At 46.5% G+C, this 27,548-nt stretch overlaps 1 protein-coding gene across 3 annotated transcripts in view; it reads left to right on the top strand.

The window, feature by feature from the left end:
• OSBPL10 (oxysterol binding protein like 10) overlaps positions 1 to 27,548 on the top strand; it is a 286,393-nt gene that overhangs the window by 228,294 nt on the left and 30,551 nt on the right. For all 3 annotated transcript variants that reach the window (XM_076005966.1, XM_076005962.1, XM_012769171.3), the window contains one exon: positions 26,844 to 26,993. In XM_076005966.1, coding sequence (XP_075862081.1) covers positions 26,844 to 26,993 — 150 coding nt within the window. The remainder of the gene's footprint in view (positions 1 to 26,843; positions 26,994 to 27,548) is intronic.

Raw genomic sequence — 27,548 nt, 5'->3', positions numbered from 1 at the left:
ATCCGAGATCCATCCACGATGTTATGTGAATCATAGTAGCTCATCCCTTTTGCATTGAGTAGTATCCATTGGATCTACAGTTTTATTTATCCATCCACTAGTTGAAGAACATTTGGATTTAGAAAGCTTCCTCCAATCCTTAGTGGATAAGATGGAAAAATAATGTTGTGTTAATCATTTGAGGCGAATGCCTGGTCCACAGACGGCTACCTCTGGCTTTAGGACAGTCAGTACTATTAGTTCCACTGCTGGAGACCCTGAGCAGTGGGCTTTTAAGCCTGTGACTCAGAGCATGCCACCAACTCCTGTCAACCTCTGTTGGTTGTGCTAGTTAGAAGCTTTGCCTAATTAATTGTATTGCAGTGGCAACAATTCTGTCGAGAGACCACGCACCCTAGACCCCCAAGTCAAGCAGGTTTAGAAAGATTTCTCATAATGTCTTATGGACTGAGCACAAGATCAGCATATAAGTAAGCCAAATGGACTTTGGTTAGAAAGTTGTGGAACTGAATTTTCAAGTAAGCATGTCATAATCCCCCCTTCCCAAAGGGTGGGAAATTGTTTTAAAAATATATAAAGGAGGGAGACTGATACGAAAGGTTTAGCTGAGTTCTGCCTCAAGAATTTTCATGCTCTTGGTTGAATTGTTGTTTTAGCACTGAACTTTTGAGCCACTTACTATATAAAGCTGTCAGTTTGAAATCCTCAGACGTTCAAGTTGAAGCCTGGCTACTACACTTCCCTCAATCGTTTTTATCATCACTTTCTTCCTCATCTCCATGATATATAAACATATAGGTAGACGTTGATTGAGGATGTGTCAGGTTGTGGGATGGTGATAGATATTTGACCATAAACAAGGTAATATGTTCTTTTGATCCTTTAGCTAATTCCTTTAACCCAAATTCTCAATCTTATAGTTTTGTTCAAAATACTCGGCACATATTTGTTGTCAACTGTTTGATGGAGGAGTGAGGCAGCTATCTATCACTGACTTATAATGATTGGAAACCCTGTGATAACCTCACAGAGTTTTATTCCAAATGGTTGCTACACAGGAAATGTCATTGGTCACATTTAAAACTTGTTACAAATAATAAGTTCATGGGCCGGTAGGATTACCCTTCCCCACCCTAGTTCTCATCTCATCATCAAACAGATTGCATATCCTTCCCAGGTTCTGTAGCACAGACTCTTTTTTTCCTTTGAATCATGGCCAATGAATCACTAAATCTTAGAATAGTCTTTAGGAGTCAAATAGCCACTCCCAGGCCGGGCAGGTGGCTCACGCCTGTAATCCTAGCACTCTGGGAGGCCGAGGCGGGCAGATTGCTCGAGGTCAGGAGTTCGAAGCCAGCCTGAGCAAGAGTGAGACCCCGTCTCTACTATAAATAGAAAGAAATTAATTGGCCAACTAACATATATAGAAAAAATCAGCTAGGCATGGTGGCACATGCCTGTAGTCCCAGCCACTCGGGAGGCTGAGGCAGGAGGATTGCTTGAGCTCAGGAGTTTGAGGTTGCCGTGAGCTAGGCTGACGCCAGGGCACTCACTCTAGCCTGGGCAACAAAGTGAGACTCTGTCTCAAAAAAAAAAAAAAAAAAAAAAAAAAATAGCCACTCCCCAACTGGAGTGGTTGACTTATTTTGCCAGGCATCACAAAACTGGTTGGTGGTAGAGACAAAATTGGTATCTGGACTTCCTGTCTCCTGAACTAGTTCCTTTTCCTTTATACCACACTATCTCTGGTATTGGGTAAGACTCTTTCAGCTGCAAATAACGGAAAACCCAATAATTAGCAGCTTAAATAGTAATACATTTAATTTTCTCACAAAATAATTCTAGTAGTAGGGGGTTCTAGGTTTGGTGCAATAACTCAGGAAGGCCTCAAAGACACAGAAGTCTTCCTTCCTTCCTGCTGTTGGCTTTTTATCTTTGTGGTTGTAACATCATAGCTCTAGTTCTAATCATTGCATTTCACAACACATCCTTTAGAAAGAAGGGAGAAATGGGGGCTCTTCTCAACACTTGTCTTTATTTGGGAGAGGAAAGCCCCTTATCTCATAGCAGGCCTGGAGTGTAGATCTATCCCAAGACCTATAACTTGTAATGGGTCACTGGATTTTCATGAGTCATCCTCCTTGGCTGTGGAAAGGAGTGTGCCCTACTTGAAATCAAAGGGGTCTTGGATCCTAGTGAGACCATAATTGGGTTTTTGTTAGCAAGGAAGAAGAGGGTAATGACTTTTGGGTGGGAACAGGTCATGTCTACTGCACCCCCTAACCTACCCAGAGCAGATTGTTTTCATGCACAGTGGTCGTCTTCACTCCCTAAGACTTTTCTAACCTGGCTGTTTCATCTCTTAGACCAAATTCTTTGAGGGCAGACTGCATGTCTGTTTCTTTTTGGAGACTCCAGAACATTTAGGACAGTATGATGCATGTAGTAGATGCTCTGTAAATATTGAATGAATGAATGTGAATGATGAGGTCCATTGGTAGAGTTCATGACTGAAAGTCATGCTTCCCCCTTGCTTTCATCTCTGTTCTGTCTCTCCCCTAAGCGTTCTGGCGGCCCCAGCAGAAGGAAGTTTAACCTATTGAGTGGCATATGACTTACCTGGGCTGCTGTGATGAGATTCATTGGTCAGTGTCCTGGAGCTCTCCAGGCAGAAGACTCTCCTACTGATTGGTCCATTTCTAACCATTGACCTTGACCCAACTATCCAACAGGTTCTAGATGGTTGTGGTTATATGTGGAATTCTTATTAAAGCTTTTTAGAAGAGCCACTGAAGGTGTTCCATGTACATCCTGACATGATAGGAATGAGCAGTGATATGATCATCTGGATTTTGTCTTTTTTCCTTCTGGCTGTTGGTCTGGAGGGAAAGGAGTTCATCTTTCAGGCAAATATGGAAGGCATGCCTCCTAGCTGTCAGACCCTCCAGACTTAGTGAAAATCAGAAGGATCCAGATTGTTGCTTATGCTTGAAAATACACTCCTCTCTCATTAGTTTGTTCTGGATTCCTGGATAGTAAGACATTGTTATTCATCCATGCGACTATTTGTTTATTCATTCAGCAAATATTAATCGAGCTTTTATGTCCTGGTCATTGGATGGAGCCCTCCCTTGGTTTAGCAGATTTTCATAACCCAGCTTATTAGCTCCATGCATATTTCCCAATAGTTATGATTATTCTTTATATCTTGAGATTAGAAGCAGGAGCCAAGTGATGTTTCCAAGGTTGGTACACGAAGACTGTGTAGGTCCTGGTGGTATATGGCTGCGGGTCTTTAGCAACTAAGAAAGCATGGAATTTGAAGTTGTGCTTCTATGGTCCTCTAGTAGGCTGCAGTTGTTGCACTTACCATGGTTAAGAGCTCCTTTCTGTCTTGAAAAATAGCATTTCTCTGCCCGCTTCCTTCTTAACAACTCAATAACATAACCATCATGCACAAACCTAAGAACTTCTTGGACTTGGTTTCTGGCAGATTTCATGAGCCCTTAGACTACAAGGCATGATAGTATATTTTCCTGTGTAGCTTTGAGGGATTAATTTCAGTGTAGGCTACTTTTTTAAGGACTTTTTCTTCCCTCCATTCCATTTCCCTTCATCTTCCTCTCTTCCTTTTTACAGGTGATAATAAGGTTTTGTCTTCTTGGCTGGATGTTGCCTCTATAAGTGAGGAGTGGAATATAGTGGAAGGGTCCCAAATCATGCCTTTTGCTGGGGCTAGTAGGAAGTGTTTGGGGGCTTTTTTTTTTTTTTTTTTTGGCAATAGAGATGTGATGTCTCTCTGTCACCCAGGCTAGAGTGCAGTGGCATCATCATAACTCATGGCAACCTCAAACTCCTGGGCTCAAGTGATCCTCCTGCCTTAGCCTCCCAAGTAGCTAGGACTACAGGCATGCACCACTATTCTCAGCTAATGTTTAAATTTTTTGTAGAGATGGGGGTCTCACTATATTGCCCAGGCTGGTCTTGAACTCCTGGCTTCAAGCGATCTTCCCACCTCGGTGTCCAAAGTGCTAGGATTACAGGCATGAGCCACCATGCTTGGCCTGTTTTGAGGCTTTTAACAGGTTTGGACATTGGAATAAGTGAGTCTTTGGAGGTAGCCTTAGGCATGTTCACTATGTTGCCTCTCTTCTCTCCCCTCCCCCAAGGCCAGCATGGCTTTATGACATAAACACCCACCAGAATGTTTGGAGGTAGCCACCTTGGATTTGCCAATTATGAGCCGGAGCCACACGGAAAAAATCACCAGTGGTATAATCTCTCCTATCCCGTAGCAGTACTCAGAGAATTGAGCGTTTTGAAACTGGTGAATGCAAAGGGCTTATAGCACTGCATGTTTAGTATGGGTTTTCCCTTCTCCTCCCCTCTTCTCTTTTCCTCCCTATCCTTCCCGTTGCCACGAAGGAGGAAAGATCTGAACCAGAGTTGAAGAGTTGAAGAGATTATAGTGATGTGGTATGAACATTTTTAGTATTCTGTTGTTTTGGGTATTTATTCTCATCCCATAAAAGTGGCCCCAAATTTCACAATTCTCTCCAATTCCTTCTCGCTTGCCTACTCCCGTGAAATTATACCAGTAGAAATGAGCTTTTCACCATCTGCCTGGCTTACATTTTTATTTGCCCACAATGAATGACTATTCTCAAGGTGATTTATTTGCTGGCTCTGATGACGTTCTCTTTCCGAAGATGGAAAGTCAGTGCTCAGAGATTTATGATCTTGGGAAAGAACGTTATGGAAGAAAAGAGTGAAATATTTCTCACGTAGACTTTGGGTTTTGCCTCAGTTAATCGATGCGTTCTTATATCCCTTTTGCAATATGAATTGGGATTCGTAGCCAGCTCATGGCACTGTGCATTGCAGGGGCTTACTGTGTGCTCAATCACAATTGCAAATTTGTAATATCTTTGGTAATAATGATAGGTGTGACCAGCTAGGCGAAAAGTAGATCGTGTGTGTATGTGAATGAAATAGCGAGAGCAAACATGTGAGCTGTAGAATCACCTGTAAGTTCTGGAAATGTTTTTCAGACCTTATAAATATAGGACTCAAACAGCCACTTCTGTTATACTTAAACATCCTGCACCAGTAACTGTTTGGATGTTCATCCTGGGCCCTTGCACCTTAGGACCATAACCTTCCCTGCCCCTGCAGACATTAGAACAGCCAGGGCAGGGAGCTGGGCTCTGTGAGGTGATGAGCACGCAGTTAGTGGCTTATGATGCTCTGTCACCACTGTCTTTTTTCTTCCTCTGATGACAGTACCCTCCCATCCCCCCAAGCCCTCCTCTTTTCTCTCTCACTATCCACAGCCAGCTAAGCTGGCACTGGCCTATCTTTAGTCACGTGAGGTTCTCTTTATTGGCTTCGGCAATCCTGGTAAATGAGCTTGTCACTAAGAAGTATAAGAAGAGTAGTTGAAATACAGCCATGTGAAGGAAAAGGAAACTGTAACTATTTTAGAAACGAAATTGAACATAATTGAGAACAGTGTATCAATCCTTAAATCTGTGGAAGTCCTCTTCAAGTTGCCCCAAATCTCCATTCACAGTCCTTGATCGTCTCATCAAAATTGCTTTCTTTGAGAAAGAATAAGAAATGTGTATATAACTCTGGGTTTTTTTTTATGGTTATTTAAAAATTAATATTGTAAGAGTATCAAATCTCAATGTGTTACAGCAAATGTGTAGGATTTAACCCACGTTATGAGTTTAAAACAGCTTTGTGGGTTGCTCTGGAAATGGACCCACCCCAGTAATGACATTATTTTTCAGAAAGTATGTTTCAGATTCTAAATATCTTCTTTTCAGTAGCTTGTGTACTAAAATGCAGAGCCAGCCTGTAGTCCTGGCTTTAAAAACATATTCATTATGTAATTCAGGGAGAAAATGACTCCTTTGGGGGATGTGAACTTTTCTCATAGTAGATTGATACCAATTTCATGTATTGAAAAGAAAATGGAAAAGAAATGGAAGCAAGAGGAAGGGACTTACTTTTATGCTGACCTGCCTTTAAAAAATTCCATTTTGATGAATTTTTAGCACTAAAAACTTTATTTAGAATGAACAGAAACCCCCATAGTGGGGAAATACTTGCTCATTTTAGATATTGCTCTGCTAGATCAGTGGTTCTCAGCCAGGTGGGTGGGAATTCCCTGTGCCCTGCAGAAGTAAGGGACAGATGTTCATGACAATTACCAACTGAGCCTCCACAAGAAGCCTTTGAAAACCTGAGTCCCCACCTCACAAAAGCGAGCTTTCTGTTTATATCCTTTGAGAACACAGGTTTTTTTGTTTTTTTGTTTTTTTTTAAAGAAGCAATTAATGGTAGGACATAAGATATAAAATAACAGTAAAAGCAAGAGATCCTGGTTTAGAAATTTGGCTGGTGATATGATTTCCAAGTCCCAAGAGTATTTGGGGGAGGAGTGGTGAAATGGTTGTATTTCTAGGATCACAGGAATGGAGCTACTATTTTCTCTTTCTTCTCGTCAGCATTTTGGTGTAGAGGAAAGTCACTTTAAGCTGTTCCTTGATGTGGGGGGGTTAGCATGATGTCCCTTCAGGGTCCCAGCCGTGGAGCCTGACAGAGCACTTTGAACCCAAGCTCTTTCAGTTATTGCCTGTAAGAACGTGAGCATGTGAATTATTAATGGTGGTGATAATGGTAATTTCCTGATGGAAATGTTGGGAGAATTATATGAGATCATGCATTCACAGTGCTCATCTCAGTGTCTGGCACTCAATAGTCAGTCAGTCCTTATTAAAGTTGCTCTTTGGCCACCCTAGCTTATCTTTATTTGTAGATATAAAGTACGTTGGGAAATCCTTAAGAATATTTGTTGTTACACTATTCTGGGCCTCTTACGTGAGATTCATTTTTCTTTGGTTAGTCTTTCTTCCAAAGGAGGAGTCTGGGTGTAAGTAATGACATCTGCCATTTGTGGGGCATGATTTACAAATAACTTCCATTAATAACTTATCCAAATATGGCTTCTCCAGATATAGCTAATTTAATACCCATCAAGGTGGTTTTGTTGCTGGGGTCTTGCCTGGGTTTTCTCTGAGCAAATCCTAAAGTCACCTGGCCAGTCACCAGTGTGGGTCTCGGTCAGTGAGCACGCAGGTAGGGCAAATTTCACTTCACAGCATATAGCATGTTTGTGCACCAAGAGGAAGTCTGGGTATAGAGAGAGAAAGGAAATGTAAGCAGGTTGTATTAGTTTCCTATTGCTGCCGTAACAAATTACCACAAATTTATTAACTTATGGCTCTGTGGGCTAGAAGTTTGACACAGGTCTTCGTGGGCTAAAATCAAGGGGTTGGCAGGGCTGCATTCCTTTCTGGAGGGTCTCGGGGAGACTCTGTTTCCTTGGATTCTCTAGCTTCTAGAGGCTGCCTGCTTTCCTTGGCTTGTGGCCCCTTCCTCCGTCTTCAGAGCCAGGAGCGTTCCATGTCATTGACCCTGTCTCCATAGCCACGCCTACCTCCCCCTTCCCTCCTCTCCCTCCCTCTTCCACTTTTAAGGCTTCCTGTGATTCCACTGAGCCCGCCCAGAGAGTCTTGGAGAATCTCTGTGTTTTAAGATCAGTTGATTAGTAAACTTCATTCCATATGCAAGTTTAATTCCCCATTGCCATATAACCCAACACATTCACAGTCCCAGGGATTAGAACTTGTTATAACTCTTGGCCATCATTCTGCCTACGGCAGCAGGTGAGTTGGCTGGCATTCACCAAATACATTAGATATACGGTAGAAATGAAGCTGGGCTTCACCTTCGGCTGGAGACCGAGCAAGTTGTTATTTATATTGCTCCCTTAGAGGAAAGCAGTCAGCTTAACTGGATTCATTATTGGAAGAGAAGCAAAAGGCTTTGCTTTGGCACACGGTGAAACCTTTCCAAACTCGCTTTTCCACTCTGCCGTGGTACATCACCCCTCCCTCTGCCCCCTAAGAGCCTCAGAATTAAGCCAGCCATGAAGCCATGGAGGTCTCGTCTTTGACAGATCTCACAGTTTGCAGCTCGGCAGTGGCGGGAGGTGGATTTAAAAATTATCGTGAAACATCATAATTATTGCATACAAATACAGTGTAGACTTTATAGAAAGTCAGAAGCAAAGCCCCATTATTTTGACTCTTCCTTTTGATGCTAAAGGGGCTACTGTGTGCCTCTCCTGGGGAATTTGCATAGCGAATATATATACATTTATTTGTTCTTTAAAAAAGAATTTTTATACCAATGGAATCACATTATAGATAATGTTCTATGGCTTTTTAATTTTTAATTTAACGATATATCTTAGGTATCTTCCTGTGTCAGTATACAGAGATTGTTTGCATTCTTTTGAACAGCTACAAAACCATTCCATTCTGTGAATGTATCGTAATTCATGGAGTTATGTAGCAAGCCGTATTTAAACAGTAATTTATTTAACCAGACCCTAGGACATTTAGGTTGTACAGTTTCTCACTACTACAAACAGTACTCTATGCATACTTTTTTACAATGTCTACGCAAATACGTCTTACAGTGGGAAACTTTCGAGCAGTGGAATTTCAGTGAAATTCAGTCAACAGCCATAGGAATTTAAAGTTTTGATAAGTATTACCAAGCTGCCCTCCAAGATTAAGGCAAGTTTATGCTCATGCAAAAGTGTGTGAGGGCTGCCGTTGTCCTGAACCTCATAATTAAGTAATGGATGTCAAGCTCTTCTTTTATTGCCATTTTTTAAAGATGAGAAATGGCATCCTGTTTTTAATTTCTAGTTTTATAATGATGAGCAAAGTTAAGCATATTTTCACATACTTCTTAGACATTTATGTTTCTTTTGTCTTTAACATCTTGTTCATAGCCTGTGTGCATTTTTTAGTTGGGTCGTTGACTTTGTAATTAATGTTTTCTATAATAATTCTTCTATATGAAGCTAGTGAGTCCTTCATAAAGTAGAGCAAGTATTTTTCCACTTTTAGGGTGCAGTTTGGGACATAAGCAGTGACAGCAATCATGATTGTAGTCACCACTGTACCATTTCGTCACATGAAGATCCCTTAGCTTGAATCATTTTTTTTTATTATTATTTCTTTTTCTTTTCTTTTTTTTGTTGAGACAGAGTCTCACTTTGTTGCCCAGGCTAGAGTGAGTGCTGTGGTGTCAGCCTAGCTCACAGCAACCTCAAACTCCTGGGCTCAAACGATCCTACTACCTCAGCCTCCTGAGAAGCTGGGACTACAGGCATGCGCCACTATGCCCAGCTAATTTTTTGTATATATATTTTTAGTTGGCCAATTAATTTCTTTCTATTTTTAGTAGAGATGGGGTCTCACTCAGGCTGGTTTCGAACTCCTTACCTTGAGCGATCCACCCACCTCAGCCTCCCAGAGTGCTAGAATTACAGGCATGAGCCACCACGCATGGCCTTGAATCATTCTTGAGAGTCAGATTCCCCTTAACTTAGCATTAATTTAAAATCTGGTTCAAGAACTTTGTGGTGTTGTCTAGGAAGGCCCACTAGAATGAGCCACCAGGTGGTTCTGTGTGTTTGTTGGCTGTTTCGTAGGGCAGTACAGCAGCTACGGGAATGTACACCAGCTGATAGACACGTGTAGCCTTCCTGGAAACAACATCTTGCCAGACTCGAGCAGTCCTCTCATCAAGAGAATTGCTACAGGGAGACGTTGTTATCCTTCTCCTTGCGCAAAGACAAATGTCAGAATGTGTAGAGATGCCTTCTATAGAGGTCTGGTTTGGACCTTCTGTTCCCATCCAGCTTCTGATATTGCTGTTTTTTTGTTTTTTTGAGACAGAGTCTCACTCTGTTGCCCAGACTAGAGTGAGTGCCGTGGCGTCAGCCTAGCTCACAGCAACCTCAAACTCCTGAGCTCAAGCGATCCTTCTGCCTCAGCCTCCCGAGTAGCTGGGACTACAGGCATGCGCCACTATGCCCGGCTAATTTTTTCTATATATATTAGTTGTCCAAATAATTTCTTTCTATTTATAGTAGAGACAGGGTCTCGTTCTTGCCCAGGCTGGTTTTGAACTCCTGACCTTGAGCAATCCGCCCGCCTCAGCCTCCCAGAGTGCTAGGATTACAGGCGTGAGCCACCGCGCCTGGCCATATTACTGGTTTTTAATGTCGTTTTATGCAGGATACTTGTCAAGTTGAAAAAACAATAGTTCTATTTCAATGAATAATTAAAATAGTTATAACTATTATAACTATTAGTTATAATTGAAATAGTTATAATAGTTCAATGAAACAGAAGTTAAACTTTTTTTTTAATTTCAATGACATTGCATTAAGGATGGCTTGATAAAGTATCTAGTGAAATATCAATTTTTTAAATAAAATGTCACATACTCTGGGGTATTTTGAAACTCACATGAAGGATGTGTGTCATGATCCTGTTTTATGAATAAGATGAAGATAGATGTGTTGCTCAGGAATAGAGAATTCTGTTGAAAATCTCTACCCAAATGACAGAAAACCTGGCTTGGAGAGTCATCACCAAGCTGTTTTATGCTGCAGAAATGGAAATTCTGTGCATCAGAGTGTGATGCAAACAAAGCTAGAAGTTGGTATTCAAAGGCGTATAGGTCCTACCTGAGTACACTTATGCCTTAAAATTCATGTTCTTCTTTGTGCTAAATATAGTAATCCCACGGTTCTGATCATTAATAATGCCACCACAGACTGTTTGCATTAGCCCAGGATGATTACAGCTGTCTCACAAATTTCCCCTTGAAGTTTTCATTGAATGAAGCATTTGAGAGCAGGGCAAAGCAGAGCATGATAATGTGACAGTTTTTTAAAGCAGAGGACTTAGCGAGCCTCATTTGGATTTTATTGCCGTGGAATAATATGAAAAAAATATGAATTGCTGCAATTACCCTCTTAGATCCTGAGTATCATTTCACATTTGAGTGAAAGTACAGGGAAGCCTTCTTTTAATATCCTCTGTCACAGTGGCTAGAAAAATGGACACATTTAATGAAAATTGAAGAGAAAACGCCTGCTAGTTGAGCCAAAAGGTATTGAGTGGGCTTTAGAGATCGTAGCTTTAACGTGGCGTTCTGGGTGCTTCCTCATTGTGAAATTAAGAGCTGCGGTGGTTTGGGCTTAGGTTCATTTATTTATTTGTCTGAAAAAAAAAAATGCTGGAGCCTGTTTTCTCTCAGATGCATCCTCCTTGGTTTGTTAATATTTACAGAAATCGGGACATCATGACATATACCAGAGCTGTTTTTAAGTAAAGCAAAAAGTCTAAAATTGCCTGCGCTTTGGGTTGTCTGTAAAATTCTTAGCTCGAGATCTGCCTGTGGTACTAAATCACTGGGTATTTTGAGAGTCTGGAGATAATGATCCGGAAACTCTACCTCTTGAAGCGAAACGGGTAGGTTTACTTGATTTTGACCCTTGAAGGCTGGGCTGCTACTGTCTTCGTATTGATATTTGCCTGGCACATAGAAGGTCCTGGGTAACTGTGCCTTCCACGTGGCCCAGGGAGAACATTATAACATCATCTGCAGAAGAGTTCTTAATGCACTTTGCTTTTTCCATTATTCATGATGCAATCCCCTCTGGCCTGCAAAGAACGGTAAATGCCTCTTGCTTTTAATGACTTGTAAATCAAAACTGTTCTGCGGTTTGCAGCGCCACTGGTTATTTCCTTTGTGTTATCGTACCCTTCTGAAATTTCCACTGGGGAGAATTGGTTGGGAATTTCCAGGTGAGGAGCATAAATAATAAAAATGGACAGATAAAAATTCAAAGTCAGAATTGAGTGACCGCCTGGCATGGCCGCTGATGAACGTACAATCACCCTCATCCAATCAAAGTGGATAGCTTTAGGAATCAGTTTTGGGGGCATCATGGGAAGTTTCTAGAATCCAGTCTAATGTTGAAAAATACAATTTCCTTCTTCGACTTGCGCCTGCACAAGTTTATGAGCAGTGTTGTCCATGTGTCTGAGTTTGGATCCTCCTGGCATTGAGCACAGAGCCACGTCCACACTGGGTGCCCAGGCTTGAGTCTGGAAATCAGATTGGGCCGGTAGCACAACTCCCGTGGAGCTCTTCCCTGGTGCCGGGCCTCTATCCTGCCTGCTGCTTTTCTCTGCTATTCCTGGCTGCCCCCATGGCCTGGGTCATTAGAACAGTGCTCCCAAACAATAGGGTACATCAGAATCACTTGGAGGGCTTGGTTAAACACAGGTTCTTTAGTGGCTACAGGAGGGGAGAAGGGGAGTTGCTCTTCTATGAATATAGAGTTTCAGTTTTGCAGTGTGAAAAAATTCTAGAGATCTGTTGTACAGCAATGTCTAATACTCCTAATACAACAATGTCTAGTACATTGCACAACAATGTCTAATACTAAGGAGTATAGCTAATACTCTTGAACTGTATGCTTAAAAATGGTAAAAAAAAAAAAAAAAAAAGAAACGAAAAGAAAAGAAAAATATCAGCCAGGCAAGGCACAGTGGCTCACGCCTGTAATCCTAGCACTCTGGGAGGCCAAGCAAGGAGGATCACTTGAGCTCAGCAGTTGAAAGCTCAAGAGCGAGATCCTGTCTCTACAAAAAATATAAAAATTAGCTGGGCGTGGTTGCACACACCTGTAGTCCCAGCTACTTGGGAGGCTATGGCAGGAAGATAGCTTGAGCCCAGGCGTTTGAGGTTGCAATGAGCCATGCCACTGCACTCTAACAGGGGCACTGGAGCTAGACTCTGTCTCTCCCCCCCAAAAAAAATTTGTTAAGGGGTTGTTAAAAAAATAATTAAAAGTAAATTAAGTTGGAACAAAGTGATCCATTTGCCAAAACTCATGGAACTGTACATTAAGATCTTTACATTTAGCAAGAAATTAATTGGCCAACTAATATATATAGAAAAAATTAGCCGGGCATGGTGGCACATGCCTGTAGTCCCAGCTACTCGGGAGGCTGAGGCAGGGGGGTCGCTTGAGCCCAGGAGATTGAGGATGCTGTGAGTGAGGCTGACTCCACGGCACTCACTCTAGCCTGGGCAACAAAGTGAGACTATGTCTCAAAAAAAAAAAAAAAATCTTTACATTGTACTAGGTAAAAATTATAATTATGCTTCAATTAAAAGAAATAAAAACCTGAAAAAACCAAAAACACACCCAGGTCTGTGCCCCTGCCCCACGGTTTCCGAGCGAGCAGCTCTGGCGTGGGCCCTAGACCGAGTTTCCACCCAGTTCCCAGTGAAGCCGACGCCGCAGGTCCCGGGACCACATTGAGTGGGCCTGGTTTAGAGCTTCTCCCTGCTGCCAGTCTGTACAGCCTCATCATCTTGCATGCTTTTTCCTGTCCCTGCCTTAGACGGTTCAGCCCATAACTGCATGACTTGTGAGAAAAGCAAGGCAGTCTAGCAGTTAGTGCCATCAAGTGTACGGTCTGAAAGAATCGCTGGCGCGGAGCCATCGACTTCAGTCTCATTGTGTTTACTTTCTGAATAAAGCCATTTCCCATCTCCAGCATCAGAAGAAATCCATCACCCAGCACAAAGCATAAGTCAATAATTTAAACCGCGGCTATAGAAAGCCCGAATGCTACTGGCGTGCACCAGTGGTTACGTTAGAGGCAAATCGCAGGCAGTAGAATTCCATTAATTACGTTTTTAGGAAAAGAATCACTTTTGTTACTATTGGTTGCCCCGGCTACACTGGTCCTTCATCATTCTGTTTCCAACATGGGGGTGTCGGTAAAATTGTCCTCTCGTGTTTCACTAGGAATGTTAGATTTTCAAAATATAATCTGTTCTCACTGAGCTTTAATATTACCAAGAAGTTAAGAAAAGATAGGTGTGGCGGTGACCCGTGAGGGACCCCAGTGAAACTTCCCGAGGGGTCTGGGGGAGGGAGAGATTGCTCCTGCCCAGATGGCCGGAGCCAGCACCGTGGCATGGGCGCTGTTTTTGCAGAGAAATAACAAATAGGGGAAAGAGTAGAAATGAATTGGGAGGGCAGTAAAAGTTTAGAGCAACACTCTCCGGTAAAACTTGCTGCGAAGATGGAACATTGTTTTTCTCCATTGTCCCCTACGGTAGCCACCTGTGCCTACCGAGTACTTAAAATGTGGCTAGTGCCGCTGAGGAACTGAGTTTTAAATTGTATTTAATTGTAGTTAATTGAAATAGCTGCACGTGGCTCACGGCTACTGGCAAGCGCGGTGCACGTCTAGGGGGCAGCATGACAAGGGAGCGCACTGTCGCCAGTCCGGGCTAGAGGAAGTTTAGGTGGGAACAGGAGAAGTGTCCACTTAGATGTCGGCTGGGTGAGTGAGCAGCTTCCTCTGGGCAACGGGAAGCGACTGAAGACTTTGGAACAGAGAAGCGGGTGTTTGGGGAGGAGCATTCTGGTGGAGCGATACCAGGCAAAGTGTAGGAGGAGTCTGAGCTGGGAAGGTGTCAGGGTCATACATCTGCGAGCCTGATGCCCAGAGCGTGGAGGGGCGGAGATGGAGGGATGCTGGGGAGGCTCTGAGTGGCGAGTGTCGGGGGCTTGCAGGCCTGAGCCTAGATGACAGAGAGTGGTGGGCAGGACAGAGGGCGGGACGCTTGTGCTGGCTCCTTTCTCAGGTGTGCGCAGGGGGGAAAAAGAGAACAGGCTTCTCCCTGTCGAATGCTGCTGCCCACGTGAGTGTTCTCAGCTGGTTCCCATTGCCCACGCTTCGCGCAGTGATCGGACCTGCACGCAGTTCTGGCCAGGCCATTTTGCCTCTGGCGCCACCTGCTGCCCCTCATGCCTGTCCTCTTCTTCCCCAGCCGCCTGCTGCCACCTTACTCCCGCCCGGTGACTGCTGGGTTCCTGCATAGCTCGCTGTTTGGTGTCCCACAAAGGGGAACCCAAAACAAAACCGCCGTCTGCCCGGCAAGGCTGCGGGTTCTGGGGAGACCCAGACCCTGACCTGGGTCCACCTGTTGTGTCCCTCCACCGTGCCTGACGCAGAGCCCTGAGTGTGTATTTACCCAGCAAGGGAAAAGGGGGACGTGGAACATTTCACTAGCACCCCGGGTGCGTGTCAGTCTCCCTCACACTGGACGGTTGCAGGAGTCTTCCAGAATGGTGCTCGGTGCCCCAGTGCCTTTGCCTGGGATGTAATCATTGCTCAATTAACCACTCACCTCCTTGAGGGCTCAGTTATCTTACTCAGCTGCATCACAATCTTCAGCACTCCCTTCCTTCCCTAGGAGAAAGCCACATGTTTATGCAATCAATAAATCAGTGCCAAGTATTATTTTTATTGGTAGAGACACAGCAGTGAGCAACACACAGTCCTGTTTCTTGCGAGCTGACATTGTGCAAGGGGGAGAGGTGATAAATATGCGATACATTCGAGCGTGATCAGTGGCGAGAGGAAGAGTGGGGAGGTGCTGGATTAGATGGCAGTGGTGTCCCCTGGTCAGGGGACGTTTGGATAGAGACCTGAGTGAGGTGGGGGGTGAAGCAGGCAGGCGTCTGGAAGAGGAGCAGTAGCAGCAGGTGCAAAGGCCCTGAGGCAGGCATCACCGCCTGTGTTCAGGAGTAGAAGGTGGCCGTGGGAGATGGGCAGGTTGAACCAAGAGGAAAGAGAAGAGAAGTCGTGGAGCAACCTCCTGTCAGGCCTCACTGGCTATAGTCAGCACTTGGACATTTATTCTGAACAAGTGGGGATGGTTTTGAGCATAGACATTACTCTGCCTGCTTTACAATTTAAGATGCCTTCTGGATACTGTGAGGAGATACAGACTGGACGGGGGGCTGGGGCGGAGGGAGACTGATTGGGAAGCTGTTGTCGTGATTAGCTGAGAGGCGGTGGTGGCTTGTGCCAGGGTGGCAGAGGTTGTGAGAAGTGTCAGATTCTGGATATAATTTGCAGGATTTGCTGATGGACGTGCGGTGGAGCAGAGCAGGTGCAAGAGATTGGAGTCTCGAGGATGGTGCCGAGGTTTTGGCCGAGCGACTGGAAATACAAAACTGTTATTTACTGAACTGGGGAGGATCACATTTTAGAGGTCCGGATTGGAAGTTCTGTCTTAGACACATTGAGTTTGAGTTGCCATTAGGTGGTGTGTTGGTTTTCTATTTGCTGCTATAACAAATGATCACAGACTTACAGGTTTAAAACAAGACACCTGTATCATCTTACAGTTCTGTAGGCTAGAAGTCCCACACGGGTCTCAGTGGGCTCAAAGCAAGGTGTTGGCAGGGCTGCATTCCTTTCCGGAGGTTCCAGGAGAGCATCTGCCTCTTTGGTCTTTCCAGCTGCTAGAGACTGCCAGCTTTCCTTGGCTTGTGGCCCCTTCCTCCAGCTCAGAGCCAAGAGCTTCATCTCTCTTTGACTTCTTGCTTCTGTGTTCATATCTGCTTCTGATCGCAGCCGGGAAAGAGTCTCTGATCTTAGGGTTCATGCTTTTCACTGGGCCCATCAATTCAGGGTAATCTTCTCATCTGAAGGTCCTTCATCTAATCACATCTGTAAAGCCCCTTTGTCGTGTAAAGTAACACGGCCACAGGTTCCAGGGATTAGGGCACGGGCATCTCTGGGGCTGTGTTAGTCTGCCCGCCTTGGAGAGCTAAGGGGGAGGTGTTGAATGGGCAGCTGAATGCTCAGAGCTGGAGTTCAGGGGAGAAGGCTGAACTTGAGATATAAATATAGAGGATCTGAGTTGTTTAAAGCTATGGGATCAGGTGGGCTCTCCAGGGGAGAGTGTCCAGTTATGGCCAAAGCCACATCCCCGGCCTCAGCCCCACATTGTCTCTGTCTCTTACTTCTGTCATCCCTTCTGTTGGGCTGTCCCCTCCCCCATGCCTGCTTGAAGTTCTTTGGTGACCCCCAGGCCAGAGTCGGCCTCTCTGTGAGCCCTTCCAACCACCCTGGCCTCCACCTGGCCTTTGTTATTTGACTTTGCATCATATGTCCTTTCATTTATTTTCATTACTTTTTTATAAATTATTTTTATCAATTTTTTATATTTCATTACTTTTTAAATTACAACTTTGTCGAGATATAATACATGTGCCATACAATTTGCCCATTGAAAGTGAACCGGCCGCTTGATGGATTTTGGTGCATTCACAGGTCATTTTGGTGCATTCATATGTTACCATTGTCACAGTCAGTTATAGAACATTTTCATCACCTCTAAAAGAAACCCTGTACCTGTTAGCCATCTCCCTCAATCCACCCACCCTCCCAGCTGCTGACAGCTGCTAATCTGCTGTGTCTCATATCAGTGGAATCACAGTATGTGGCCTTTCGTGATGGGCTGTCCTTTTAGTGTAAAAAATCGGGATTTTGCCCTTGCACACTCAAGTTTTCCCCATTTTTCTTTAGTTTTATTAATTCCTTTAAAAAAGGTTATTGAGCACCTATCATAAACTACCCTTTGTGTTGGGATTCTAGAAATGAAAACCTGAATTAGGTAGGATTCCCCCACCAAGGAATTCCTGTTAGAGTAAGGTGACAACCACATGGCTGTCCACTCCTAATTGATCACAGCATCCTTTTCCCCAGCCCTGGAGATGGCTTCTGTGTCATTCTCAACCCATGGCCCTGAGTACCGGCCCCAAATAATCATCGTTCCTCTGCCAAAAGCAGATCGACATTCCTGGTCCACTTGCAAAGCAGATGTGCATTTGCATAAATACAATTTGCTAAGTGTCAAAATGGGCATGTATGAAGCGCCCAGGGGTTCCTTGGTAAGATGTAGGCTCCACCTCCATCCCCGAGAAACGTGGTCCAGCTAAGTCTCGAACGATGAGTTGGAAGGTACTGGTTCCGCCCAGGGCTAGGAGAAAGAAAGAAAGAAAGATCCGTGCACTCCTTCTCGACTGGACTATCAGTTGAGGGACTGAGAGACTATAAGTCTCTGCCCTTGTTGAGGGCAGAGACTATATCTTAAGCATCCTTACTTACATCATCAGTATCTAATGTGCTTTGCTGCTTGTGGGCATTGGAGGTGGCTGAGGTGACAATAACCCTTTCAGGCCTGGTGCCTGCTTACCTTTTGACCCACCCGATGCCTTTTGTGTCTTAAGCCATTGCTTTTCCTCTTACCAGAGCTCCAGGAAGGCTAGAATGGGGTCTTGAAGGCATTTCTTTCCTACCTTTCATAGGCCTGGAGGACTTGGGTACTGTGGGTGGCAGGTCCACTGCCCCTGTCACTTCCAAACCACAGCCGGCCTTCTGGGGCTGGCTGATGGAGTGCTGTCTCTCTCTACTTTGTGTTTGTCTTGCACAAAGCAAGTAATTCCCACATCTGCATGTGACCTTGATTAAAGATTTTTTTTTTCTTTAAATTTCTATGAACCTTTTCCTGGTGTAGCCCCAGATCAGGGAAGTGATGCTACCTTGTGGCCAATGTCAGGGACTATTTGAGGAGCCTGGACCATTGCAGCCACAGGGGTCTCAATGAACTCGACGCTGGGGAAGCCTAGGAAAGGAGCTGGGGTGGCATCTCGCCGCTTCGAGGCGGGGGCGGGGGGTGCTGCTGGAGAGGAGGGGAGCGGCAAAAGGAGGAGGATGCAGGCGCCTTAGCAGTGGTCACAGGTCAGCATGCCACGGCCACCACTGCGCGCCCAGTGTGAAAGCCAGTGGCCCCACGAGAGCACGGCTGTGTACCAGGCATTTCCTGTGTGCCAGCTACTGCGTTCAGGGCTTTTACCTGCTTTGTCTTGTTGAGACCTCTTGGGCATCCTGGCAGGTGCGGCTGGTTCCGTCGCCACGTGTAGACAAGGAGGCTGAGCCTTACACGTGGAGAGCAGCGTCTTCAGGATTTCTCCCCTAGGACTGTCTATCTTGCAGCCAAAGCTCTGAGCTTTCGCTTCATGCTTCATCGTCTCCTAAAGCCGCGGTTATTGTGTTCTCTGGCTTTGTGGCCTCTTCCTTTCCCTTGCCACAACTAAACGAGCTTCCTGTGATCTGTGCTGCTTGGGCAACACCAGAACGAGCCCACGGCGACCTTGGCCCCTCGGCCCTACTCGGCCTCACCAGCAGGAAGTCTTGCTAAGCTCTCGGCCATGTTACAGATTCAGTGCTGGACGAGGTTTCAAAGTGCCCACCTTTTGCTCCTTGAGATGGTGTCGAACGGCACCTGACGCCGCGCCTGGCACCCGCCGGGGCCCTCCCCTCTCCCTGTTTTCCAGGCAGCAGGCTGATGCTAACGGGATGCACGAGTGACACTTGCAGCCACCCGAGCCCCGCATGTTGGTCGTCCTCGGTGTTCTCGCTGGCACGCTCCAAAAGCTGCAACTGCAAAATAATGAACCGCCTACCGCTTCGGTCGCTGCGGCTGCTTTCTCCTTTTCTTCTTTTTTTTGTACTTTCTTTTAGGTTTTCTTTGCTCCTCCTTGATTCCTTTCTGTTTTCCTTTCATTTAAAAATGGCGAGACTTCAGTTTCTAAGCAGATATGTGGAAATTAGACAAAGACATGCTGCTATTTCCCGTTAATGTTTCCCTCCAGTGTTTTAAAGGGACACATGTTGAATCCTCTTGGTCTAGTTCCTGATTGTCTTGGCTGATGACGAATGCCCCCAGCTCTCTCCCCTCCCCAGAAGTGACTTCCTTCTGCCTCCCAGGGTATGTTTTATTTAAAATTAACCTTTCTGCAGGTCGGCCCCTTTGCTCAGGAAGAGCATCTGTCCTTCCAGTCTGTGAGAGCCAAGTGTGGTAAATGTGTGTGTATGTGTGGTTAGAGCCAGCCAGCCGGCTCATCCCCTGGGAGGCGGCCGGAGGATTGTGATGTCAGCGGCCACCAACTCAGCATCTCCAAAATGGCAGCTGGGACCAGCCTGCTGTGTGGACGGGCCTCGTACTTGGACCCGACAAGGACAAGAGGCACCTTCTCCGCCGGGTTCCCACTCGCAGTGGCCTCGTTGTTGAATCTACCTCCAAATGGCAAGATAAGGTCCCCTGAACACGGCGGTGGCCTTGAAGGCGCAGTCGGTCGCCTGGCTTTGCGAGCGGCTCCACGCACAGGACAGTTCATGTCAAGAGCTTTCAGTGGCAGCAGCCCTGCGTCAGGGCCAAGGGGCATCAGCCGTACGAGACACCACCTGGAGACAGGTGTCCACGACATCCGCCTTCGGCATGACTTCTGACCGGAGGGGAGCAGCCATCCGTTCCTCGGGGAGACCCTGCGCCCAACGAAGATGGCTTTCTCTTGGGGAATCAGACACAGCCACCAAAGAGACACTGCAGGAGGAGAAAGACAGCCTGTGCTGAGTGTGGGAAGGACAGTAGGTCATCAGGAGCACTTTGCATCCATGTGACAAAACTCTATGTCTCTGTTCTCAGGGGAGATCGCTTTTCCGTGCGTGTAATAGTGAATGCTTACACGTGGTAGTCATGCAATGCACGTTTCTTGTTGAATGAGAGACAAGAAAGCCAGGCGGGACCTGCCGGATTGCTGGCTTTGCGCACCCTGGGCTCTGCTGGTGTCGCTGACGTGTGTTCAGAGTAGGACTGGATCTTCAGATGCGACCCTGCCGGTTTGCATGACCTTTGTCTGTTAGATGGGGCCTCTTAGGATGTAAAATATTACCCGTGTGAAGGTACACTATGAGGGCTGTGGAATGATTGTGATAACTTTGTTAAATATGCTGTATGTTTTGAAATGAGAAAAATCACTAGAGCTAAAAGGGACTATGTCCTTGGTTTTACGGACTCCATAAATGTCATCAGCAACAGTAACACTATTATCATTAGAACTGGAAGAAATAACTCAGTAGCTGGCACTTGGACGCATACCTCTTAGACACCGGCTCCCTGCTGCTTCTCTTCCAGGATTCCTTGTGTTTCTTGACTCATCTCCTTTGTCTCCCACGTCTGCTCTTCCAGTCTCGCCAGCCCCTAGCCTTTGTCCATGTCTCAAGCTCAAACTCTTATTTTTTCTGGACCTCTTCTATTTTTTTTTTTTTTTTAGAGATGGGGTCTTGCTGTATCGCCCAGCCGGGTCTAGAATCCTGTCCTCAAGTGATCCTCCTGCCTCAGCCTCCTGAGTGGCTAGTATTACAGGCGCCTGCCACTGGGCCCAGTGTGCTTCTACCAACTCTTACTGCCTGGTGAACAAAAGCAGGCTTGCCCTGGTGGCCATTACTGCATGTGGTTTTTGTGGGTTTTTTTGCATGCTCTGTGTAGTTGTGGCATTGAGAAATAATTTGTATATGAGGGTTGTTTGCCCTGTACATCTGACATTTCTCATTTGAGGATATCTGAGGGTGGTGCTTTGGGTCTTCTGCCTACCACCTGCTTCGCCGTGACCCTCAGCGTAACAGATATTCTTTCTGATGTGGCTAGATTTCCCCGTTTCTCCATAAAAATAATATTTGTGTATGTTTGGTCTTGCCATTCAGTGCCAAGGCTCTTTGGTGTGGCCCATTCAACCGCGCGTGCCTCCTTGCCAAGGAGGCAGTGTAGGGGGCAGGTTGCCAGGCTGTAAAAATGATTGAACTGCAATATGCTTGCTGCTAGAAGAGGATCCGATGTCCATTCCCTAGTGGCTTTCTTGTCCGTCCTTGCCATGTAGGTTTTCAGGTCGCTGGAGCTCAGTGGGTTATGTTTTTCTGTCGAAGATTTTGTCTGTTTATGCATACCTACTCCAGGATGCTTGTCTACTTGGACACAAGATGGCTTTAGGAGCCCATCTTGATCCTTGCTAGAGTAGACCCCCTTAGCCCTGCATGTCTGTAGTTTAACGGCTCTGGCATGGAACGCTCCCTGTCTAAAAGGCAAAATGCACCTCCAAAGGTTATGCAACCTTTGTGGGTAATGCAACCACAGAGGCCTCTGCCATGGTGCCTTGCATCTAACCAGAGAATGCAGCCCTTAGAGTTAAGGCATTGGGTCATATAAGGCATGGCTCATTATACAAATAAAGGGGATGCAGTAGATCAAACTGCTTATGCTGACCCCAGTGATCTGAGGGGCCGGGTCTTAGTTAAGAGAGAAGGCAAGATGGCTGTGAAGCAAGAAGGATGGGGTGAGGCCGGGTGCGGTGGCTCACGCCTGTAATCCTAGCACTCTGGGAGGCCGAGGCAGGCGGATCGCTCAAGGTCAGGAGTTCAAAACCAGCCTGATCAAGGGCAAGACCCTGTCTCTACTAAAAATAGAAGCAAATTAATTGGCCAACTAAAAATATATATACAAAAATTTAGCCGGGCATGGTGGCGCATGCCTGTAGTCCCAGCTACTCGGGAGGCTGAGGCAGGAGGATCGCTTGAGCCCAGGAGTTTGAGGTTGCTGTGAGCTAGGCTGACGCCACGGCACTCTAGCCCGGCAACAGAGTGAGACTCTATCTCAAAAAAAGAAGGATGGGGTGGGTGTCTGCTATCCGAGGAAGGGAAAGCCAGAGCGAGGCGCTGGGAAGAGGAGTAGATTTGGGGGGTGGGGGGAGTGAAGCCTGTGAGAGGGAAATGAGTGGATACTGCAGATAAACGTCTCTTTCATGGTTTTTCCTGAAACTGACCCGAACTGTAGTTAAATGACCTTTATGTGTTGAATAAAAAAAGATTGGAATTTCAGTCTTGCTTGAAATTTGCATTTGTACTGAAAAATTAGGATTTTTCTGAAAAATAAGAGATGAAAGCAAAGCTAAACGTTTCTCCTGCACCAGCGTCCCATGGAGAAGGCAGTTGAGCCCGTGTAAACCTGACACAAGTCACAGTTTTGCTTCTGGCTTTGGCTCTGGGCTGCAGTCCCATGAACGGGCTCTTCCCTCCTTGGGAAGAGGCAGAGGCCTGTGGTTAAGGCCAGGGTCGCATCTGCAAATGCCGCGGCTGTCTTTGACTAGACCGATCCCACCCCAAGAGCCAGTCTCTTACATGGTCTCGCTCTTTGGTCCTCAAGAGGCCTGAGGTCAGCTGAGGGGCAGAGACCTTTCTAAGAGTCCAGCGAGAGCCATAGACCCTCTCTTCAAAAGTGTTCCCAGACACGCAACATTTGCATAAAATTTCAAGCATGGTGGTGATCTCTTAAGGACTGTCCATGCGGCCCAGGTCAAGAAGCCTAGCCCCGGGCACTGGTCACTACTGAGTCACCAGGGAAAGTCTCTAAACCCCAGCCTACCCATGAAGCTTTTTTGTGTCCATCAAATTTTCACTTGTCTTTTCTACATTTGCTAATAGGCATGAGTCACTTGATTTCTGTAGTACCCTATGCCCTGTGGCGCTCATGCGGTAGAAATATTGAGTCATAATTTTTGTTTTTAGTAAAAACCTCTTTTCCCAACCCCTCCCACCCCCCCAAAGCATGTGTCTCTTTAAAACACATTTTAGTCGCATTTCATTTCCAAGTTTGTGTACATTTCTGTGGCTGGCGCTGGTTCATTTTCCGAAGATCCCTGGGGGAGGGGAGATCTGAAGATTCTTCTTGCTTCAGTCTTGTAAGTTTTCTCAGTGCTATAAAACCGTTTCTCACATCATGTTTCTTCTGAGGAGGAGAAATGCCGTTCTCCTATCTTTGATCACCTGGAGACAGTTGTTATTGCTTTTCAAGTGAAAATCCACTGAGATTTGTAGGGGGTGGGTGTGCAGGGGAGAAGCCGGACTTCATGAGAGAGGGAGGGTGAAGGTGTGCGGGTGAGCTCGTGGACCCGATTATGGAGACGAGGGCTTAGATCTGGTGATGATTACCAATACCTTTGGGTTCCACACCAGAGTGGCAGAATCGACAGACCCTTGACCCTAAGAAGGAAGGAGGTTTTGTGCTTTTAATTACTCCATCCAAGCCTGGCTCTTCAAACCCTCCATCCCTTGCAGCGCCTGCTGGTGGCGGGCGCTCTGGGGACAGGGACAGATAGATATTTACATTGCCCATGACCTCTTTGAGACCGAGTTGACCTGCCGAGTACTCCTACCTTTCTATCCAGACCCCCGATTTGGACCTGCAGTGGAGGGGGTGTCTTCCCTGTCTGCAGGTGGGCTGGGCTCCAGGGCGGGTGGCACGAAAGGGTCCTCCACAACGGTCACCGTCAACATGATGAAGAAAACCAGTTGTTTTTTTTTTTTTTAACTCTGATTATTTACTTGAAGCTGAGTACAATTGTTTACAGATCGTACCGTAAGAAAAAAAGGACAAGTTCTCAGAAGCCGTGAGAGACAGAAAATAGTGCCCAGTCCCTGTTTAAGGTTAGGGCACGGCTTGCTGAGAATTCGTGCTCTGGGGTCTGTTCGTCCTTCTTCCCTGGGCAGGACTCCGGGGCCCCCAGGAGCTCTGGCCACCCGTCACGCCATGAGTCAGCCTCTGGGGCCCACGTGCCAGCTTTAAGTCTCTCTGCTGGAGCCCACGTGTTTGCGAGGACTCGAGAGACGTGGAGGACGGGGGTGTGGGTTTGCAGCGGGAGGAGCTGGAGAGGTTTGCATTCATGTGTGCGCTTGGCGTCGGGAAGGCTTCCTGGCTGCTGGAGGTCAGGAACAAGCTGGGCTTAGTTTCCAAGGAAAGCAGACAGTGTTGTCTTGGGTGGTCTATAAACACGTCACCCTGGGTGTGCAGTGAAAGGTGGAGGGTCTCCCGAGTGCTGGCTCGTGGATGAATGGGAAATCACAACTGCAGAAGAAAGACTCATTCTTTGCTTCCTAAAGCTGATGGCAGCCTCCCTTGAGCGATTGATCTGTTTAGTTCATAGTCCGTACTTGGTGAGAACAGCTCATTGCAAGCAGGAGTAATTGTGCTCAAAATGTACCTACCTCTCTCGTTTAGATGTTTAAGGACTTTAAGGACTTTGCAGCCCACCCATCCCCTCGGGTGCACAATGGTGCTTTGATCTCCCTTGTTTTCGATTGTCCGTTTGTCCTCCCAAAGCAAGTGTCTGGGCACTGCCCCTGCCTCCCCCGGCTGGCCCTTGGGCTGAGGGGAATTCTGCTAATGCAGGTCACTGCCCGCCAGGTTTCCGCCAAACAGGTGGCAGCAGCTGGGGCACCTTTGCCACCAGGAGGAACTTGTGTGTGAGCACCCTGTCTTCCGTTGCACGGGCTTGGCAATGCAAGCTCCCAGCAAACGGAGATAGCCAGCGCTTTAGAACTGACCCGACATTCAGAAAAGGGAAAAGGGAGGAGAAGCTGGGAGGGCAGGTGGGTAGAAGCCCTGCTCACCCCAGCGTTAGCCATTCAGGCTCCTAGCTGCAGTGGCCTTGGCAGCAGCGGCCACTGTAGCCCAGCAGATGGGTGTCATGCTGCAGAGCCGGAGGACGGGCCTCTCGGGGGGGCTGTGCGTGCTGGCTCCTGCCTCCTCCTCCCTGACTCCCCAGTGCAGAATCGGGGCAGCCCCTGCTCCCAGACCTCCCTCTGCCTAGTCTTCTCAGGGACAAGGTAGATAAGGGGTCCTCAGTTATTTTGGTATATTCTAGCAACAGGGACTTGCCGATGATGTCAGGTGATACACCTGTTATGAGCAGGCTGGAGAAGCAGGCGTGTGCTGGAAGAAAACTCAGCTCTTGGCTGCAGGAAAGCCCTGTGGGTTCCGCTGAGGCCTTCCAAGCCATCTTCAGAATTGGGCTTATTTACAAGTGATTGAGAACAGTTTGGGAGTATACACAGGGAAAATGTCATTTACATTGAAATTTTAAAAATGCCTTCCCCGGGAGGGAAGGAGCACCTTTATTTCCTCTCTTTGGAGTGTTGGCAAGGAAAAGAACGGCCAGCACGCGTATGTTCCGCTGGACAACTACAAATACCTCAACCACTAAAATAATACTAGAAGTGCCTTTAGCTGTAAGATGATTCTGTGTAATGAGGTTAATAAGTCATTCGTTTTTGCGTGGACATTTGGGCAAGTCGTGTTTAAAACCTTTGAGCTCCTGCATTTTTGTGTATTATGTCTGACCTGCCATTGGCAACTGAGAACAACTGTATCAGGTTCCGTACCGGGTGCTTTGCTTGCTGGTACTTATAAGCAAGGACTGGGTGCTTTCTTGCCGGTACTTATAAGCAAGGGTACTTGCTTTGCCGGGTCCTTATAAGCAAGGACCACGAGAACGTAGGCAAGTGTGGAGTGGTGCAACGGCATTATTTATTTCCCTCAATAGAGTTCCCAGTACGGCTTTCCATTGTAGCTGGAGTTCTTGACACTTGGGTATTGGCAAATGTTATGCTCACTTGTCCCCCTTGCACAGCTGATTAACTTGCCTGTTTTCTGTGCAAATTTGAAAAATTGGAATCGAGCAATGGAATTAATAAACTTGCACGGGGGAAAGCAGGGTCTGTTGGGCAGCAGGAATCCCGGTTATTATAAGGTTTCGAGTATTTTGCCGTCAGTTCTCATTTTAGTCCCCCTCCCTGAATTAATGCCAATTCCGAGACTTTTCTTAACACTAGCTATAAGTGACCCCAATTGATTTCACTAGCAATGGTCTCAGAGCACATTTTAGAATATTTATATTTATTTCGTAAATAAGGTAATTTTAGTCAGTCCCAGGATAACCCAACTTTCATTTATAAACAGAAAAATTTACATTAGATACAAAGTGTCCTGAGTTGTGCAACTTAATATGTTTGGTAATGGGCAAAATTAAGGGGGCTCATACCTGTGCACTGTGGTTAGTTTCTTAAAGAGCAGGAAGCTTTTTTGTCAGGAAAGCCCTTAGGCCGGGTAGAGGGGGGTCACAAATGGAAAGGGTGGGGATGTGGAGAGAGGAGGGCCGTGCAGTGGCCAGGACGCTGCCCCAGACAGGCTCCTCTGCCCGTTGGCAGTGGGACCGGCCTGCAGGGAACGCCTTCCTGGGGCAGGATGGGGGTCCCTTCGGTCGTCAAGCATTTGGGTTCATATGCTGTAGTTCTACCTTCTGCTGGGCCAGCTGGTGACTTTTACCGATGATCTCATTTTAGCCAAGCTCAGCCCCTGAATTGGTTTTGTCTGAAGATGAAAAAAGTGACAATGAAGACAAGGAGGAGACAGAACTGGGCGTCATGGAGGATCAGCGCAGTATAATTCTTCACCTCATCTCACAGCTCAAACTTGGAATGGATCTAACCAAGGTAGGTGGGCACGCGCCCGGGGATTTGTGGCCAGAGGTTTGGGTCCTGTCTCTGTTCTCAGGCCTCCCCTGTGCACGTTCCTCTCGTGGAGGTGGTGGGGTTGGGGACGCAGGGTGGGGGAAAGGCCAGAATTGCTTTCAAGTGTGGCCATTCCAGGTGCGATTTAGAGGACATTTGTACATAAAGGCTCATCCTCAGAGCTGGATGGCCTTGCGTTTAATTCTCTGAGGGGCTGCTACTCTGCAAGGGTGGGGAAAACCTTAGAAAAAGCACGTGAGACGATAAGGACAATTCAAGGTGGTATTTCCTTGTTTCCTGTGGTGTTTCAGAGAAGATTTTAGAGAGAGCGATGGCACAGTGGCCACAGGGAGAACACAGGAGGGAGGCAGATGGGGGAGCCCGGACAGAGGCCCCTGTGCACGCCCTCGACCTGCTATTGCTGTCCCGGCTTTAGCAGCCGGGCCCCGAGGGCAGCCTCATGGGGGTCCCCATCCCGTCACCCACGTGTAAAGGAACAAACCCGTGGGTGGGGAGCAGTCAGCTCACTGCTCCTGG

The sequence above is a fragment of the Microcebus murinus genome, chromosome 1 (genome assembly GCF_040939455.1).
Source record: "Microcebus murinus isolate Inina chromosome 1, M.murinus_Inina_mat1.0, whole genome shotgun sequence".
Lineage (NCBI taxonomy): Eukaryota > Metazoa > Chordata > Mammalia > Primates > Cheirogaleidae > Microcebus > Microcebus murinus.
This window is presented reverse-complemented; position numbering and strand designations above follow the sequence as displayed.